Source organism: Pisolithus orientalis (assembly GCF_024613125.1).
Source record: "Pisolithus orientalis strain OTSU chromosome Unknown F5J12scaffold_24, whole genome shotgun sequence".
In the NCBI taxonomy this organism is placed as follows: domain Eukaryota; kingdom Fungi; phylum Basidiomycota; class Agaricomycetes; order Boletales; family Pisolithaceae; genus Pisolithus; species Pisolithus orientalis.
Genome location: NW_026260805.1, coordinates 213,470 through 229,181, shown reverse-complemented (window position 1 = coordinate 229,181; position 15,712 = coordinate 213,470). Strand labels below are relative to the sequence as shown.

The following is a 15,712-nucleotide window of genomic DNA, read 5'->3' as shown; positions in this document are numbered from 1 at the left end:
CTGTGAAGTGACGTGCCCCTCGACGCGACCGTGGAAAACAAAACCGCGTCTACCTACCAGGTGATAATCATGTCCCTGATACAACCCAGCACTCAGCCAAAAGCCTCTCAGAAAGCGTCGGGGCGTCGCAATGAGAACAACAAGCTATATGCCAACCCCCTCCCAATCATCTTCGCCGAAGAACAGTCATCTGCTGTCTGGCACAAGGCTCTCGGTTTACTACTGGGTGTTTCTCTGACCCGGGTTCTGAACCCTCATTGTGAAGGTGTCTTTGATGCTACGACGCGCTCGGTATGGGTGACAGATATGAAACAAGCCATGACGCTGTGGCAGAGAGGGTTCTTTGGCAAGGGAGACTTGTCCCGGAGTGAACCCAGCTGGCTAGCACGTCAGATAAATGCCAGAAAACAAGCGAGGACCGGTAAGTTGTACTTCGAGTCTCCTTTTCACTTATATCAATACTGAATTTCTAGACCTCACATCCGAGGAGGTGACCGCAAAACGCAGGGCTGAACGCAAACAGTTTAAGCTTGATCGCGCAAAAGCGATGGCAGCAGCTGCAGCAGAAGCCGAAGCTGCATTTAGAGAGGAGGGCCGTGTAATATCGACGGTATATTCAGCGGATGGAACGCGCATTATACCCTCTGCGGCGACCTGGAAACCAAGTCAAACGCTACCAGAATCACCACGAGCATCCTCCCCCGCTGAAAGCGAGGACGAGGACGACAACGATGTGCCCATCGAGAATGTGGAGCATCTCCAGCTTACACTCTCCGAGGCATTCTTTCTCCTGTGGAACCTGGACTGCCTGTCTGTCACGCATCCGGAAACGGTGAGCCTACCACTTACGCTAACTCCTCGCCCCCACAGTCTCATATCGTCGTCCAACCCGATATAGGGTGATGCACTCTCCCTCAATCAGATATGGTGTGCATTCCAGAATGCACACGTTCCATCGCCAAGTCTATCCTCGAATCTCGATCCTCCAGCCCGCCGCTTTGACAATCCCTTTCTCGTCAACTACGTCGCATATCATCACTACAAGTCCCTAGGCTGGGTCGTGAAAAACGGTATCAAGTTCTGTGTAGACTACCTCTTGTATAAACGTGGGCCCGTCTTTTCCCATGCGGAGTAAGTCGTTTTATCCGATCGGGCGTCTGGTCTCTGACTCCACCGTTCCCAGATTTGCCATCGTCGTGTGCCCTGTATATGAAGATCCGGCTGATCAGGAGTCCTCTCCGTTCCAACTCCAAAACACGTCCCCATTCTCTTGGTCGTGGCTAAGCACGCTCAATCGTGTGAACGCTCAGGTCCAAAAGGTCGGCGATTTTACATATTTCCCAGTGCCAGCATACCGACCGAGTTCATAGACGCTCATCTTGTCATACGTGACCATCCCTGCTCGTTCCCGGGTACCTGACACTGTCTTGTCATCGCCTGCTTGCTTTAACCACTACTCTGTACGGGAGGTCATAGTCAGACGGTTCATTCCAGCTCGTATGCGAGACTAGCTTAGGTTGTGCACCTGTGATCAACCCTCATGTATCAAAGAATTTTTCAACAGCAATATCATAAATAATACACAGGCATTACACGAACCAGCTACCCAAATCTCACCGCCACCATCCTCCACAAGATGACTTCACCCACCCACAAACAGTCCATGCACATAAGTCGCATTACCGTTAGGGTCCACGACCATGGAAAGATATATTCACCTGTGCGTAAACCAGGATGGCGCTGGGGGTATTGCCTTGGGGAGTCATATCCACCCCGTATCAATAAAGTTAGCATGTTATCCTTGCGTGGTATTGAAGTCCCGAATATGTCGGCGTGCGTCAATGAAACATGGGTGTGGAGGAATATAAGCAAGGGAGGGAGAAGAGGGCAGAGAGGGGGAATGACAAGATAAAAGACACGTGGACTGACTACGAGATGAGGTCGACAAGTAAAGGACTCGCGAGATGCGCGGAGAAGACACCATGGTGTGGGGAACGAATTATTCTGTATTGTGTTCCGATTATACGGCACCCTTGATTTGAACCTTACGATATTTTTCCTCGTAAGCTTGTGAAATCAGCGGAAATGCAGTTTTGCAATCTAGGATCTTCTCTGTGTCAGGGCTATTGGGGTTTGTGAACGCTGACACCCCATGAGCGGCCAGGAACTCGCGAGCGTGTCCTAACGAATCAAATGCCATCTCGTTGTAGAGGAATCGGAGGGAAAGTGTCCGATATCTAGTACACATATCAGATAGGTTGCTGCACGACACCACAATGGACTTACGCTTTAGACATTATCATTAATGCTTTAGCTCTCTCCCTGTCCATGAAGTGGTCCATGATATATCCCCCCATATTCGGTGCATCCAAGTACAGTTGAAACAGGGCATGATAATTGCCAATCGACAGCGCCCGCTGTACACGCAATGCATGCTGCACTACCTCGGCCGCTTTCTGTTTGGGTGTTAGTTGACCTACGTACAAGTTTAATTCTGGAAAAGAACGTGGGCGTCAATTCAAAACATGGTGACGATACGATGAACGAACACAACGCACCGCTCTTATTGCGGCCGTGCAAAAGCATGAGGATACGATAAGCCGTAAATTCCTCGACATTTCCAGGTATACCAAGTTCATAGAGGTTCTTTAGGGCCGCTTGACACTGGTTATACTCTACCATATCAGCCTAGTAATATCGCGGTCTATGAGTGCAGCTGTGAGAACATCAGCGGCAACATCGTACGGTCTCAAGTGCTATCCGCGCATGCATTTCATACACCAACACGGTAAACTCGTTTTTTATTCGTTGTACCTGGTTGATGACGAAAGAGTGTAAATGAGGTATCCCACCACCTGCTTCGACGCACCGTCAAATCCTGACGCAAACTCTTCAACTGGTTACATATCCAGTTGTACGGACACTTGCTTTGCCAGCGGCTTTTTAGCTCATTGAAAGTCTGTTGGAGCACAGGGTACGGTCTAATCAATTCTGGCTTCGGTTCCTGCAACACACAGGTGACTTATTGGGGGATCAAAGTGACATCTTGAGGGCCGCACCGATGTCAATCGTAGGTAATCCTTGAACATTCCCTGGTTCGTGCCCACGATCGTATGCCGGTCCCAATTAGGTACGTTCTGCCGGGCGCATTTAGCGTGGTAGTCACGAGGTTAGGGAAAAGGAAGTCGCTTACAGGATCCGCCTCCGGATTGTCCGGGTTTGAGCCATGCGTAGACGGTGAATCAGCTCGCCATATTCGATTGAAAAGATGGGCACCCTGAGGATTGGCTTTAAGAGCAGCACCTTGTTGTGATTGCGGTTGTTGTTGCTGAATGCGCAAATTTTTCTGTCGCTCAATCTCATGTTCTCGTTGAAATCGCTCCGCTCGTCGGTTCAACGTGGCCTGATCCCCTAGATCCCATGTGGTAGCTGACGTACTCTTTTGTGCCGACGATTTCTTCGCTTTCTTACTTGTCGCAGCAGGCTCAGCCCTGGCAAAAATATGCACGGTCAAATACAGCAGCCAACGGGAGGGTACACTGAGACGTACATCTTTCGCTTCAAACCATTTACCACTGGCGTTGGCTTCAGGTAAAAGACTGCAACGTGGACAACGTCACTGAAAGGTGCCAGAGGACGATCAAGAGGGGAAGTAAGACGACACCTTTGTAATTGCACGCCAGCCCAGTCTGTCGTCCAGAGCGTCTTTGCAGTGAAAGCATCAGCAATTACCTGTCTCAGCTCAGTTTGTGCTTCTGCTCTGTTGGCATCAGTCATCTGTCCTAGACACGTTGCGACCCATTCTCTGCAGTCAAAAATGTAAGAGCCTGTTTTGCAACAGCGGTTCCACCAAAAAGTGTTACTTTAGCTGTGGAGGCCATGTCTCCGAAGACATCGTAAAAGCTTGAATAGTTCTGAGTTGTGAACGTGCAGATACAACGATGGATCAACGACCTTCTTGATGATGATAGTAGTGTACAGGAAGAGGCAGGTTTCATCCGAGTGTGTCACGCAACAGCACTACACCGGCTAACGAAGGCACGTTCCCACGGTGGTCTCATCCGGTCTCGGAGCAAATAGTAAAGAAACAATAAAAAGTGTGGGTTCGCTGGTGTAGGATTGTAAGAATCTACGGGACACTCGCTCTGCTACAACGCTATACAATTCTCTAATGCGCCTGGTCAGTCGGTGGTTTGTAGACTGTCGTTGGTCAGTAAATACACATAACCGAACACATACGGCAGCATGGGTGGACTTACAAATCCTGCGGTTCTTGATCACACTCCACTTGAACCTCTTCACATAGATGCTGATGGCGAATAAGGTCGAGAACACTATCACGGCTTTCAAACCCATCTTTTTCCGCTCGTCGTGCTCTGGCTCTGCAGCCCAGTTCAGGAACGTGACGACGTCTTTGGCCATCTGGGAGGTGGTAGCAGGGGTGCCTAGACATTCGTCGATATCAACCAATCACCAAATTCACACACAGCAACAGGATTCCTACCATCATCATACTCGACGAGACCATCGAACAGAACACGAGCCATGGAGATAGCGCCACCAGGGAAGTAAGGGTTGTAGTTCATGCCTTCACGAATGTCGACACCCGCGGGAGGATCGATGTAGCCAGTCAGAAGGGAGAAGATGTAATCCTACAGGACGACAGTTCACCAAATACCTATACGCAATGAAGCGTTCGACTCACCGCACCGCCATGTCTGGCCTTGACGATCAAACTGAGGTCGGGAGGGAGTGCACCACTGTTACTAGCTCGTGCAGCCTCTTCATTAGGGTATGGTGCTGGGAGATAGTCGGAAAGTTTTCCCGGACGCTGGAACATCTCCCCATTGTCATCCGGGCCGTCGGTGTACTCGATGTCCTCTGCCAAGGCGCGTGCCTCGTCAACGGTATGCGACACACCAACCAAATTGCGCCAAGCGATGCGGTCAAGCGAATGGCAAGCAGCACAGACCTCGCGGTATACCTGGAAACCACGACGAATACTGAAATGGCAAGCAGATTGAGCACGGCGGTGATGTTGGAACAGTCGGTGATTAACGTGGGGCTTACCTTGCATGGTCAAACGTATCAAACCAGCCTTTGTGCGGCCAAGGGTATGCAGGGGGGTGAAGACCCTCGTCGGCCAACGAGCTCGCGTGAGCTTCTCCAATGAAGGGAAGGGAGCCGTATAGATGGGTATACCATGCTATTGACCCGACGGAAAAAAGCGTGACAGAAACGAGAGACACGCGAGACGTCAACAGCGACTGTAAAGAGTTGTAGAAAAACTCGGTTTATAATCAACGGGTTGTCCGAATGTTGGCCCGACGTACCTCTAAGGTGCCAGAGGATGTAGAGTTGGTCGAAGCAAACCGGACCTGTTCATGTCAGGGCCAAGTACTTCCAGAGCATCAATTTCAGACTCACAGACGCTGAGCGCGTTGCGCTAGCCGTCGAGCGGGGTGCGCTGCGAACAAGCTGGCTCCTGAGTGCGCCCGAGGGCAGCTTGAACATTTTGATGGAATAAAGAGCCCAGTTTCGAGATTTTTGCAGAGCAAGCGGCGAAGAGTACAGTGTGACAATGTCACGCGTGACACGGAACGAACCGGGAACTCATCCCGCCCGACGACCAATGGTAGAACTGACATTCGTCACTTTGTAGGCTATACAAGGATGCTCTGGCGTAGATTACAAGTCGGACATCATGCTAATAGGCCATACTTTTCATCACAATTTCAAGAAATAGTCGTGAATCGTCCGGTCATTTGAAGCTTTCTAGCCGATGATACAAACAGTGAAACGACGGTAACGCATTAAAACGTTCCAAGCCACATCGAGCCAAGCGCATGATGGTATGAAAAAGAATCCATAACGAAAACCAGCTCCCGTTCTCGGCCCACGCAACTTGAGAACTAAAATAGGCAGTCGCATAACATCTCTGCAAGTTGGGCGATTTCAGCCACCCGCTCACTCTGCAGGTACAAAGATAAAACTACGCACCTTCCGCACAGCAGCAGAGACATGCACCAGCTAAGCAGGCCAAACACCCAGTTCCAGAATCAGACCTCTGACCGGGTTGTTGTCTAGAATAACCAATGACAAAAAAAGCATGCAACGTGTTGTCACGACCCGCCGCCTCGTGTTTTTAGGAACTCGCCACTCACACATAGACAGTCTGCGGAGGAGGCTGGGGTTGGTAGCCGGGTTGACCACCATAGGGAGGCTGTTGAGGATAACCACCTGGACCTTGGTACGATTGCTGAGGCTGCTGGGGATAGTATCCCCCCTGACCGGGCGGAGGTCCTGCAGTGCCGTCACTACACCCCATCCCGCCCACATGCCCTTATTGCGACGTACCTTGAGGAGGGTAGTATTGCGATTGTCCACCACCGTAGTAATCTTTGCCTGACATGATGATGGAGGTGGAGAGGAGAGTGAAGTTTGGTTTTTTGAGTTCACGCCCTTATCCGAGGTATAGGCAAGACATTCCCACGGTGTGATTTGTGGGGCTGACGGACATTCACAGCCCCGCCCGCAGACTGACTGCGCCGCACAGTATTGGTATCAGATTAGCATTTCCCCACTGCTCGTCGTTTTCATATGCGACTGCGCACCCATAATTGTTATCGTTGCTGTGGTGGTCTCAGCACTTGCTGTTGAATACCAAGATAAATACCGCCACCTCCTGCAACTGCACTGCTCGTGTTTGTGAGAGATAGGGATAGGCCATGATTTGTTTTGCCGACGGTGGCAATCTGATACGACAGTGAGACATAGTTGCTAAAACTACTTACCCATAGCCACTTGCCCGGGTCTGCGCACGCAGTCGCAACCCTAGGTGGGCCCCAGGTACGAGGTCAGCTTAGTACTATCATCCCCTCTAGATGCGTTGTCCACCTAGATCCGCCCAGCGTGCCAGCACCAGGTACGTCGTGAAAACGTTTGTCATTACAGCCAGACAGATAATGCATACCGCCAAAAAGCGAAGGTGGGGGGTTCGGACGTCGAATAGGAATAGGTAAGAATGCAGAGCACGAGAGAGAAGGTCGAATATACAACAGTACAACATGTGACAAAAATGCGCCGGAAAGACGTCCGAGTGCAGCGATTATCTACGGTCTAAGGCGTGTTGGGTGGGAAAGCATGAATTCTCGCTCCCTGGCGGAGGAAACTTTGCGTCAGACGTGTAGTGGCTGTTGCGAGGCACCGACAGGGATTTTTTTGGCATCCGCCCGTCAGCCCAAACTGAAAAATAAAGACTAGCGCGAAGACCCTTACGAGGAGCAACGTAATTTTCGTGGGTGAGAACATCAAACGGTCGTGTCCGGGCTGTCGCAAGAACGGTCCCTTCGGAGGCAAGGCTCATGGCGCCAGAAGCGTCTATTCTGTAACAAGTTGCCAGATTAGCTTCCCCTCCCGCTTCGCTCCCCGCGATACTCACTCTGACAATCGCAACAGCGAGACACCTAGTTGAAAGCGACCTCGCCAGCGAATACTCACATCAGGGAATAGAAAATAAAGACCTAGGCGACCAGAGAGGTCGCGAAGTTTCTGCGGAGAAGATACCAAATTCCCATAAAGTAGCCGTCGGGGAGGTGAGTTACCGGTGGGAGATCTCCCCATGTCCAACGATCGTGTCCCATCGTCAGAGAATAAAGACAGATGCGCAATGAGGAACGGAAGTTCCACCTCCCTGTTTTAAAAAAATTATGTATCCACGTTCCAGTCTTACGGGTACGAATACTTACGGGATGATGGAATTCCCGAAGCGGTCTCGCACGATGAGCTGCACCACAATTGGCGGCGCTAGTGGGAGGCGAGACAGGGTAGCGGATCCAAATTCGGCCGTCCTTTGGGGATGCTGTACCACATCAAGCTCATATGTCCTAGATCAGGAGAGCGTCAGCATGCAGCGGAGGACGCAGTGATGGATGCAGATAGATGCCTTGTTTGACTGTCGTGGATGAACGACGAGTGATGAACACGCGTTGGGAACTGGGAGGGCGGCGAGTTGGGTCGGTTGTTAGGAGAAGCTTGGTTCCAGCTACTGTTCTGAGCGTGGGCAGGCGACTCAGACTGAGGTGCAAAGTTCCACGCGGACGGGGGCGACTGCGAGTGGTCACTGCTAGTGACTGACCTAGGCGAGCTGCACGCGCGCTCATTAGGTCCATCGAGAAACAGTTTTTTATAATTACTGCTTGAAACAACACCAGCGGGCCATCAGCGCTTGCTAACAAAAATTCAGCGCGGAACTTCTTACGATGGGGCATATTCGACGGGAGTGATAGGCGTGATCGGGTGTATTTGATGAGTGTACTGTCACAAAAGAAATAATCGCGGACATTAGCCCCACCTGCTGTGCGGGTCGATGGTGGGGAGGTGGAGTGAGCGTTGGCCTACCGATTGTCCACCCTCGTCGCTGAAAAATGAGGAACGATGGTGGTGGTCATAAGCAGCGTGCATTGGATATTCATGAGAACTGTCCAAACCATTCTTGGAGGTTGTCTCGTCCCATGTGGCTTTTGCAGACCAGTAGGCAGTGTCAGCAAGGGCCAGCATATGTGGCGAGCCGAGTGACGCGGGCTGACCTGTGGAGGGGGGGAACAGGCGAAGGTAAGTAGGATTCGGCCACCAGGGGTCCCTAATATCTATGATATAAGACCGGGGGAGAGAACCTAGCAATTACGCATTCGTGTGTACAGATCATGATCGTACCCACTTATTTCCAGGAGCGGAACCCGGGGGGCTAAGGAAGACATACAAGGGGTGTCAGAATCTCAGTGCAACGAAACATCATTTTTGCAGATCTGAGAAGGACCGATATGGCGAAGTTCATCCAAGCAAATACGAGAAAACGACACCTTGAAAAAAAAAATATCGATTCGTCCGGTGTGATATCTTCCGTCCTTGTCTTCCTATTGGGGCGCTTAAGGATAACGTTGAACATGCCGGAGAAGAGAGAGAAAAAAAGAATATATTATATGTAGTGGTATGTATTACTCGGTCAATCATACGCTCTTCTTCACATAACTCCATATACGCCCGCAAGTCCCGAAATCAGAGTCGCTGCAGCCAGTGCGGGTTTGACTCCGGCTATTTAACAAGTAAAGTAAGGGTAAACGTTTTCGTCAATCCAAACGTAAGGTCGGACAGGGAGGGTGACAAGGTGGCGTACCGGTCGACTTGTACAGAGCGCCTGTCAAAGCTCCAGCTGCCATGCTACCCGCAGTATCATGTTTTCCGCGGAAAGAGTCGATAGAAGAGTTGATTCCGTTGTAAACCAGCGCTATAGATCGACATTAATCGCCGCATGGATGCAATGCGACCTTCTAAACGCACCTAACACGCCAGCCGAGTTACCTATGAAAGTACCCCTTCTCGTGACAGAGTTGAGTATGCTGTTGATCCGCAATCGCATGTTTGATACGGCTAATGGTCGTCGGGCACCCTCGCTCACACCCCAAAGGCCACCTAGGGCCAGGCCTAGTGGAAACATGTGTGAGCATGTGACAGGACGAAAGACAATAAGAATGGCCCAAGTTGGAGATGACAACATTGGGATGATAAGGTGAGAAGCCCAGTCGTGCACAAAGAGGGTACGCGATCAAAACGTACAATCCTCGTGCAGGACTCATGTCAAGGAGCCGAGGGAGGGGACACCTACCGCTGAGGTACATAGTACCCGTTCCGTAGCATAGATCATCACTGAAACCTCGAGAAGGTATGGCTGTTCCGGCCCCTGGCAACTCGTTCTTTTTTGCATCATCTAGTACAAGATAGTCTAACTGGTCCCCAAGCTGAGCGAGGGGATGTAATTTCGCCGGGTCATAGGCAGCCAGCAGGAGGTCATTTGCGGTGACCGCACCACCCTCCACGGGGACAGTGGGGTTCTCGTGAGTAAACTTGACCGAACGTAGGTCGTCCTGTATTGTCCGCTGTGAGTCTTGTGAGTCCGGTGCAGCCATGGCGAGGCAGACGTGGTCGCTGGTTTGGGGAGGCTGTTGCAAAGTTTTTCCGTTGGCCAAGGCGAAGGCATGTGGTAAATTATTTCCTTTTTGGGGGAAGCCCCTTGCCGGCCAAAGATGACACTCCTTCCGCTTTGGACCATAACAATTAGAAAAAATGCTGCCAACGTCCCTCAGGGCCTCGCGCGCCTCACTGCTACATTTTCGGACAGATGCACACCGCCTGGTAATGAACCGAGCTGGCCGTTTGGGTCTTTTACATACTAGGTCTGTACCGCGTTCATTGCCCGTGGACATCCGGCTCGGACGAATTTCCTGCCACCGTCATCTGGCCAAAAGTATGTCTCACTTCCAGAACCCTTCTTCGATTTCCGAATCTATAATCACTTTTCAGGATGGGCAACATCAACGACGCCACACTCCACAGCTTCTGATCCCGCAGACATCGAAGCGATGCGGTGTCTGGAGCAGGGCACCCAGAAACTCGAGGAGAATGACCTCCAGGGTGCCAAAGAGCTGTACAGACGTAGCGTAGAGATCAAGCGAAGCGCGAGCTCCCTCTTCAATCTTGGCGTTACGCATTATCACCTGAGTAATCACTTTTTCCAATTTATGAAGGAAGATTCAAGCATTGCCAATTTCATATTTTTGTAGAAGAGTTCGACGAGGCTATTGCGGCATGGAAAGAATCCATAGAACTGCAACCCGATAGCTCTGATGTACACACCAGTGAGCACTCATTTCTTGTCACTCGTGGTGCAGATATGACACGAATACATTCAGACCTTGCGAGCGCGTACATAATATCCCCTGTTTCGCGGCCAGACCTCGCACTACATCACTTACAGCACGTACAACCATGCGTCCTACCATATGTGATGCTTATTATTGTTTTCCAGCATTGCGGCGTCACTTGCACCAGAGGACCCTGAGATTGCCTTCAATCTCGCTGCGGTTTTGGAAGCGAGTGAGTCATCAAGCTTATTGTCTCTAAAATTATCTCATCTTGATGGGGGCAGCTGGACAGCTCGAAGAGGCGTTGACTTATTACAAACGCGCGCAAGAGAACGGCGTTGAGCGTGCGGCAATGCACATTCGAAACGTCAGCTACTTTGATTTCATCCATCAGAACGTTATGAGCCTGATGTATATTTGACATTTTTCAGGTTAGCGCAAAGATTCTAGGCAAGAAGCTGAAAGCGGTTCAGGAATCAGACCGGCAAGGAGAGCCAGACCTACCGAAGAAACCGGATTCATGACCCCGAACCCCTGAGTCACTTGTTCCCCGCGGTACACGTGGAGTGGCAGACCCAACCCCACGCTTATTGCGCAACTGTATGTCTTCACCGAAAGGGAAGAGCAACGTTGTTACCGTCAGCTTTCGGACCATGGAATTCGCTAATAGTCTTAGTCATTGTACTTCTCATCCACACCGCAACCAGCCCCACGCCTGTGTGACTCAGCAACGGGAAAAAGCCAAACATTCATTAGGCACAGATCGTAAGGAGGGCGTAGCAGTTCACAAAACCAAACAGTCATCACATAGAATGATCATGAGTTCACACCCGGAATACCGTCACCAAGGCTAGCCCACTCTGAACTCCTCTGGTTTCGGACGCGATCAACCCCTGGTGGTGGAGCTGTTGCCGCGCTGAGAAGTGCGATCCTGAACTGGCCGTAGACCCTGAGGACCCGATTCCTGGGATCCAGTAGCTGAAACACGCCATTCGTCACGACTAGTACCGCTAGGGGGAAACGAGGTGTGCCTGTAAAATGGACGCGATTGGCTTGATCGTCTCCAGGAGCCTCGGTCACCATGTAACGCCCGATAGCCACGTGTTGGGCCCCCGCGAGAGATACTATGTGGTCCCCTAGTCGCAAAATAAGATATGTGTGGCTGAACAGCTCTTCCTGTCTGCCCGGCTGACGCTCTAAGACGGGATAGTATTGATAAAATGACATCGCGAGTATACTCTGGACTCGGGAGATCAGAGGGTTTCAGATAAAGGATATGGTCGTAGTCTTCGTCAGGAGACGGAGGCCGAAATTGTGATGCGAATCTGGCCAAGATGACCAAGCCCTGTTGGGCATCGTTGATTGTGGGATGTGACGTTCCTAGATCACCCCAACAAGAATCAGATGGTCAGGGATGGAATGAGTGGTCTAGTACGTACGGTGTTGAAGGCGAGAAGCGCAGACCTGTATTGCAATTACCAAATGTAATGATGTTGTGGCAAAGATATGAACTTCTTACATGATAGGGGGTATCAAAGACAATAATGCTTATAGTGGTTCGAGGAAACGAACGCGCGATATTCGTCCAGTAGGAGCGCTGTCTATAACGTAATCCGAGTTAGAAACACTAGTACTGCTTGCTTATCATACACCCCCCGTGGCAGATCTTTGGTCGGCCGACTCACATAGCATTGAAGTTGGTGCGGTCGATGCACGGAGACAAGCCTTCTTGAAGAGTCTGATGAGCAAGCTCCTCCACAAGCTGCCTATTGCCTAAATCATCTTGATTGCAACGGCGAAACCTTGGGAAATGCCTTTCAAGGGCTTCAGCGAAGGTTGACTATGAAGATACCTGTCAAAGAAGTTGATAGCTGTTGAAATCGGATAACCCACTTTCCCCGATGCAACAAGACCGACGAGGATCAACATGGTCTGCTCTCCATCAACAGGATCGGGGGGAGATATCTCTGACATGGTCGTGGTAGTGAGGAACCATACTCGCTGTACCAGATACTGTACTAGTTGGCCAAAATGGCCCCTTTACTCACGGTCCGAATGAAATTCTTATTCCAAGCTATACTCGACGGATGCGATGGTCCGGTTTTCGTACACCTCCCAGCAACTTCTAGATATGCAAAAAAGGGTAACCATCTTTACGTGTGCAATACAATTGTCAGTGAATTATTAAATCTGCTGCACCATATTCCAAAATATTTCAACTCGTAAAAGAACGGTTCCATCATGATTGCCACGGTAAGTTCCCTGGTAGTCTACACCCCATGACCCACCACGCCCGGAGGTCCGAACAGAAACCTCACAGTTCCTTCATTCTTCCCAAGTAAAACGACGTCATTCCCACTATACATTGCGCTCAGATCGGGGTTACTCAGCGGCCTATCCGGCCGAGGCGGGTGTTCGTTTTCCCTCATTGCAATCTTCAATTGAAGCAGCTGGTCGGACTTGTATGGTATTTGCGGAATGTGCGGAGAGCCGCCCGAAGAAAAGTGCTGATTTCGCGGAGATGGGTGTGGGGAAGGCGACGAAGGTGTCCTCGGCGAAGTATTCGCGGACGGGTTTTGGGCGGCTTGCATGAGCAAGTCGATGAGTATGTGGGCAATCTCTACGTCGATGTGGTGAGACGAAAAGCTGTAGACGGTGATAACTCAATTGGGCTATGTGAGCTAACCTTCCAAATCCTCGGCCTCCGCCATGTACGTGGCCTCCCAGTCCCCTTTTTGTCTCAATAAATTCGCGACTTTCCGATCGGATTCGTCATTCGTATTCGAAGATGGTGTAGGCTCTATCGTCGATAGAAGAGCGGCTGTGTAGATACATCCCAATGCAACGGTGTTTGGAGGGTACATAAGCGGAACGGGAGTCCGATGACTATGTGGTAATTCAATACGCACGAGAAGCTTCTCCCTCTTAAGGCACTCACCTGTCGACAGTTAGACGCCATGCAAATTTGATGAGCTTCTTAGACGCTAAAAATATTTATTTTGTTTAGAGGGGCTTTCAGAAAGGCAGTAAATTCATACTTACCTCCTAATTTCCTACCGAGTTTGATAACGTAGGGGAAAGGCATTTTGGATGTAAAGTTGAAGCAGATGGTCTCCAAAATCAGTCTCTCGACAGCAAGCACCCGCTGGCGGTCATGTTCCACCGTCTGCAAGATGAGGTCAAAACCTGGTGTGCTTCTTCCAGCATGCCAATCCGCTTACCATCGGATCCATATCGACTTCACCACCGATGGTTTTCGATTTTGCGGCCAACTCGGGGAATCGAACGGCGTAGGCCACCATCAGTATCTCTCTAGGCTTCTTGAGCGTATCGTGCATCTTCGTGGAGACATACAGCGCAGCGAGGGAGACGTCCTAATTTCCCATGAGTAACTGACTTCAAACGGGAATTACACCCTACTGACATAGGTAACTGAAGTCCTTCCTTGGAAAGAATAAGTGAAAGCGTTGATACAAGTTCTGAGCTGTCGCGATGGTTCTCCGAGGACTGACGCAGCGATAGTTCACTGTGAGCGGCGCTCACACGCAAGACACCCACCACTTTAACACTCACAACCCGATCTTTGAGCTGACAGCTTCTATAAATCCGCAAGCCTGCTGTCTTGCCCTTTCTTCCTGCGAAACCGAGAGCTTTCCGCGCTGCTTGTCGGAAAGGTGCTGTACCTCTGCTGGTGTGAAATACGGATGATGGTGTTTTGAGAATGAATTGGGCACCTGAAACGCTGAAGGAGCAAGTCTATCCATGGGTGCTCGGGATGACCGGCGAAGGTGGGATATTGTCGCGGGCCGACGCCGCACGTGACCCAATTATCCCCGAACACCATGTATTACTCCATTCGGGTCTGGAGCATCCACTTTTCGCGTTGACAACATATGAGGACTTCTACGTGCAAGTTGGCGTGCCCGCCTACCAGGAATCCTTGCCATAAAAACACACATTGATCAATCAACATGACCTCAAGATCTTTACCGCAGACTCTCACATGCCTGTCAATTTTACCCTGTTTGACATATCTGCTGGACTCATAGACCAGTGGCGAGAGGCATTTACAGTGCTTGTGCCAGCCGAGTGTCGAGCACGAGTCGTTATTGTGCACGGTGGCATCTCTGATCTCCATCCCCCCTTTGACTTGCATCGTATCGCCTGCCAACTCCTTCGGGAGGTTCGATGGCGGGTAAGTTGGACCTCCCGATACTTCTTGTTGCCTCCCTCACAGTACTGGCATCATATCAGCTTTGATCAGGTCTTATCGGATCGATTGTCTCCTCCAACAGTCCCTGACGCATTGACACGCGTTGCACAGAGGGTCATTTACGATCGCTGGCGTGGATATGCACCTCCGGGCACGTGCACACTCCTCCCGCTCTCAGGAACACCCTGTGCAGGGAACCCATTCTCCTGCCGTTATGTTGCACTATGTCCGACCATGCGTCTACCAAGCTCGGTAGTATGGCATAAGGAGATCGTGTACAATTGCGTGTGGTCGTTGTTGGTGGAGATCGATCATCATAATGCCAGGGCTGCCGTGGATCCCAGGCTGCACCCCATCCGTTCGGTGGTTATGACAGGAATTGGCACCGGAATCGGTCGCATCCCACCGAAGCAATGTGCTAAACAGACTGCTTTGGCATTTGCTCATTATCACGCTGCAAAGACGAGGGTGGCAACTTGGTCTACAATGACTTGGGCGGATATCGAGCAGTACCCACTGAATGTTCGCCTACCCTCTGATGCTTACTAGGTAAATGCATATCTCAAAAACACCCCCTCGAATTTACTGGGAACACTTCAACGTACTTGTACATATGTAGTCGTCACGTCTATTTACCCCATGGGGCAGATCTGCGCTGTACTCTGTAGTTGCACGTGACCGCGTCAGTCTTTAACGCCGGGATAGCTCAGCTGGGAGAGCAACAGACTGAAGATGGTGCTTGGTTTCTGGAGGTCCCGTGTTCAATCCACGGTCCTGGCATTCCTTTTTTTCTCTTTCT

The 15,712-nt window shown here is 50.7% G+C and overlaps 10 protein-coding genes and 1 non-coding gene across 11 annotated transcripts; 4 read left to right on the top strand and 7 right to left on the bottom strand.

Annotated features, from left to right (window-relative positions):
- The first annotated feature begins 18 nt into the window (after positions 1-18).
- Positions 19-1,562, top strand: F5J12DRAFT_844235 (uncharacterized protein). Its single transcript, XM_051746255.1, has 5 exons — positions 19-421; positions 474-832; positions 899-1,131; positions 1,184-1,319; positions 1,371-1,562. The coding sequence occupies exons 1-5, from the start codon at positions 70-72 to the stop codon at positions 1,509-1,511; spliced, it is 1,221 nt and encodes a 406-aa protein (XP_051598081.1). The 5' UTR covers positions 19-69; the 3' UTR covers positions 1,512-1,562.
- Positions 1,563-3,989, bottom strand: F5J12DRAFT_844217 (SAC3/GANP/Nin1/mts3/eIF-3 p25 family-domain-containing protein). Its single transcript, XM_051746254.1, has 10 exons — positions 3,864-3,989; positions 3,663-3,805; positions 3,551-3,599; positions 3,194-3,491; positions 3,060-3,137; positions 2,870-3,004; positions 2,746-2,814; positions 2,559-2,688; positions 2,287-2,494; positions 1,563-2,237 (listed from the first exon to the last, which is right to left on the bottom strand). Exons 1-10 carry the CDS (start codon positions 3,893-3,895, stop codon positions 2,021-2,023), a joined length of 1,359 nt encoding a protein of 452 aa, XP_051598080.1. The 5' UTR covers positions 3,896-3,989; the 3' UTR covers positions 1,563-2,020.
- Positions 3,979-5,574, bottom strand: F5J12DRAFT_844204 (cytochrome C1 family-domain-containing protein). Its single transcript, XM_051746253.1, has 7 exons — positions 5,428-5,574; positions 5,334-5,378; positions 5,071-5,267; positions 4,706-5,003; positions 4,505-4,652; positions 4,260-4,445; positions 3,979-4,200 (listed from the first exon to the last, which is right to left on the bottom strand). Exons 1-7 carry the CDS (start codon positions 5,512-5,514, stop codon positions 4,169-4,171), a joined length of 993 nt encoding a protein of 330 aa, XP_051598079.1. The 5' UTR covers positions 5,515-5,574; the 3' UTR covers positions 3,979-4,168.
- Positions 5,575-5,590: 16 nt separating this feature from the next.
- Positions 5,591-6,450, bottom strand: F5J12DRAFT_844199 (uncharacterized protein). Its single transcript, XM_051746252.1, has 4 exons — positions 6,358-6,450; positions 6,165-6,303; positions 6,001-6,083; positions 5,591-5,938 (listed from the first exon to the last, which is right to left on the bottom strand). Exons 1-4 carry the CDS (start codon positions 6,410-6,412, stop codon positions 5,913-5,915), a joined length of 303 nt encoding a protein of 100 aa, XP_051598078.1. The 5' UTR covers positions 6,413-6,450; the 3' UTR covers positions 5,591-5,912.
- Positions 6,451-6,925: 475 nt separating this feature from the next.
- On the bottom strand, positions 6,926-8,695 carry F5J12DRAFT_245788 (velvet factor-domain-containing protein). The gene is made up of 7 exons (XM_051738563.1): positions 8,401-8,695; positions 8,261-8,316; positions 7,946-8,194; positions 7,749-7,886; positions 7,442-7,693; positions 7,279-7,385; positions 6,926-7,193 (listed from the first exon to the last, which is right to left on the bottom strand). Exons 1-7 carry the CDS (start codon positions 8,557-8,559, stop codon positions 7,120-7,122), a joined length of 1,035 nt encoding a protein of 344 aa, XP_051598077.1. The 5' UTR covers positions 8,560-8,695; the 3' UTR covers positions 6,926-7,119.
- A 327-nt stretch (positions 8,696-9,022) lies between these two features.
- F5J12DRAFT_723768 (Tim17/Tim22/Tim23/Pmp24 family-domain-containing protein) lies at positions 9,023-9,965 on the bottom strand (the record flags this gene model as incomplete). The annotated part of the gene is made up of 4 exons (XM_051741474.1): positions 9,023-9,093; positions 9,176-9,286; positions 9,340-9,483; positions 9,665-9,965. The coding sequence occupies 4 exons, from the start codon at positions 9,963-9,965 to the stop codon at positions 9,023-9,025; spliced, it is 627 nt and encodes a 208-aa protein (XP_051598076.1).
- F5J12DRAFT_245623 (uncharacterized protein) lies at positions 9,809-11,370 on the top strand. The gene is made up of 8 exons (XM_051738562.1): positions 9,809-10,043; positions 10,106-10,303; positions 10,360-10,557; positions 10,620-10,694; positions 10,749-10,812; positions 10,865-10,932; positions 10,985-11,067; positions 11,132-11,370. The coding sequence occupies exons 2-8, from the start codon at positions 10,123-10,125 to the stop codon at positions 11,222-11,224; spliced, it is 762 nt and encodes a 253-aa protein (XP_051598075.1). The 5' UTR covers positions 9,809-10,043; positions 10,106-10,122; the 3' UTR covers positions 11,225-11,370.
- On the bottom strand, positions 11,132-12,725 carry F5J12DRAFT_245793 (AAA domain-containing protein). Its single transcript, XM_051738564.1, has 6 exons — positions 12,594-12,725; positions 12,386-12,540; positions 12,220-12,301; positions 12,140-12,164; positions 11,732-12,080; positions 11,132-11,678 (listed from the first exon to the last, which is right to left on the bottom strand). The coding sequence occupies exons 1-6, from the start codon at positions 12,672-12,674 to the stop codon at positions 11,525-11,527; spliced, it is 846 nt and encodes a 281-aa protein (XP_051598074.1). The 5' UTR covers positions 12,675-12,725; the 3' UTR covers positions 11,132-11,524.
- A 65-nt stretch (positions 12,726-12,790) lies between these two features.
- F5J12DRAFT_844169 (uncharacterized protein) lies at positions 12,791-14,502 on the bottom strand. Its single transcript, XM_051746251.1, has 7 exons — positions 14,274-14,502; positions 14,121-14,207; positions 13,922-14,012; positions 13,743-13,866; positions 13,639-13,684; positions 13,387-13,586; positions 12,791-13,320 (listed from the first exon to the last, which is right to left on the bottom strand). The coding sequence occupies exons 1-7, from the start codon at positions 14,462-14,464 to the stop codon at positions 12,971-12,973; spliced, it is 1,089 nt and encodes a 362-aa protein (XP_051598073.1). The 5' UTR covers positions 14,465-14,502; the 3' UTR covers positions 12,791-12,970.
- A 201-nt stretch (positions 14,503-14,703) lies between these two features.
- On the top strand, positions 14,704-15,499 carry F5J12DRAFT_844165 (macro domain-like protein; the record flags this gene model as incomplete). The annotated part of the gene is made up of 1 exon (XM_051746250.1): positions 14,704-15,499. One exon carries the CDS (start codon positions 14,704-14,706, stop codon positions 15,460-15,462), a length of 759 nt encoding a protein of 252 aa, XP_051598072.1. The 3' UTR covers positions 15,463-15,499.
- Positions 15,500-15,608: 109 nt separating this feature from the next.
- Positions 15,609-15,693, top strand: F5J12DRAFT_t148. Its single transcript has one exon. It is a non-coding gene; the product is annotated as a tRNA-Phe (tRNA).
- Positions 15,694-15,712: the final 19 nt, after the last annotated feature.

Bases quoted from the DNA above. Each gene is read 5' to 3' on its own strand.
- F5J12DRAFT_844235 (XM_051746255.1), top strand. From the start codon at position 70: ATGTCCCTGATACAACCCAGCACTCAGCCAAAAGCCTCTCAGAAAGCG. The intron at 833-898 runs GTGAGCCTACCA...AACCCGATATAG, and splicing joins CTGTCACGCATCCGGAAACG to GGTGATGCACTCTCCCTCAA. The intron at 1,320-1,370 runs GTCGGCGATTTT...CCGAGTTCATAG, and splicing joins TGAACGCTCAGGTCCAAAAG to ACGCTCATCTTGTCATACGT.
- F5J12DRAFT_844217 (XM_051746254.1), bottom strand. From the start codon at position 3,895: ATGTCTTCGGAGACATGGCCTCCACAGCTAAA. The intron at 2,495-2,558 runs GTGCGTTGTGTT...GTTCTTTTCCAG, and splicing joins GCACGGCCGCAATAAGAGCG to AATTAAACTTGTACGTAGGT. The intron at 2,238-2,286 runs GTAAGTCCATTG...TATGTGTACTAG, and splicing joins TTAATGATAATGTCTAAAGC to ATATCGGACACTTTCCCTCC.
- F5J12DRAFT_844204 (XM_051746253.1), bottom strand. From the start codon at position 5,514: ATGTTCAAGCTGCCCTCGGGCGCACTCAGGAGCCAGCTTGTTCGCAGC. The intron at 5,268-5,333 runs GTACGTCGGGCC...AACTCTTTACAG, and splicing joins CATCCTCTGGCACCTTAGAG to TCGCTGTTGACGTCTCGCGT. The intron at 4,201-4,259 runs GTAAGTCCACCC...GACCAACGACAG, and splicing joins GATCAAGAACCGCAGGATTT to TCTACAAACCACCGACTGAC.
- F5J12DRAFT_844199 (XM_051746252.1), bottom strand. From the start codon at position 6,412: ATGTCAGGCAAAGATTACTACGGTGGTGGACAATCGCAATACTACCCT. The intron at 6,084-6,164 runs GTGAGTGGCGAG...TGGTTATTCTAG, and splicing joins CCTCCGCAGACTGTCTATGT to ACAACAACCCGGTCAGAGGT. The intron at 5,939-6,000 runs GTGCGTAGTTTT...CCCAACTTGCAG, and splicing joins TCTCTGCTGCTGTGCGGAAG to AGATGTTATGCGACTGCCTA.
- F5J12DRAFT_245788 (XM_051738563.1), bottom strand. From the start codon at position 8,559: ATGCTGGCCCTTGCTGACACTGCCTACTGGTCTGCAAAAGCCACATGG. The intron at 8,195-8,260 runs GTAAGAAGTTCC...TGTTTCAAGCAG, and splicing joins CCCGTCGAATATGCCCCATC to TAATTATAAAAAACTGTTTC. The intron at 7,694-7,748 runs GTAAGTATTCGT...TTTTTAAAACAG, and splicing joins TTCGGGAATTCCATCATCCC to GGAGGTGGAACTTCCGTTCC.
- F5J12DRAFT_245623 (XM_051738562.1), top strand. From the start codon at position 10,123: ATGCTGCCAACGTCCCTCAGGGCCTCGCGCGCCTCACTGCTACATTTT. The intron at 10,558-10,619 runs GTAATCACTTTT...ATATTTTTGTAG, and splicing joins CGTTACGCATTATCACCTGA to AAGAGTTCGACGAGGCTATT. The intron at 10,695-10,748 runs GTGAGCACTCAT...GAATACATTCAG, and splicing joins TAGCTCTGATGTACACACCA to ACCTTGCGAGCGCGTACATA.
- F5J12DRAFT_245793 (XM_051738564.1), bottom strand. From the start codon at position 12,674: ATGTCAGAGATATCTCCCCCCGATCCTGTTGATGGAGAGCAGACCATG. The intron at 12,302-12,385 runs GTGAGTCGGCCG...ATTACGTTATAG, and splicing joins CGCACCAACTTCAATGCTAT to ACAGCGCTCCTACTGGACGA. The intron at 11,679-11,731 runs GCACACCTCGTT...GGCGTGTTTCAG, and splicing joins CAATCGCGTCCATTTTACAG to CTACTGGATCCCAGGAATCG.
- F5J12DRAFT_844169 (XM_051746251.1), bottom strand. From the start codon at position 14,464: ATGGATAGACTTGCTCCTTCAGCGTTTCAGGTGCCCAATTCATTCTCA. The intron at 14,013-14,120 runs GTAGGGTGTAAT...CAAGAAGCCTAG, and splicing joins GACTTCAGTTACCTATGTCA to AGAGATACTGATGGTGGCCT. The intron at 13,587-13,638 runs GTGAGTGCCTTA...ATTACCACATAG, and splicing joins TGGCGTCTAACTGTCGACAG to TCATCGGACTCCCGTTCCGC.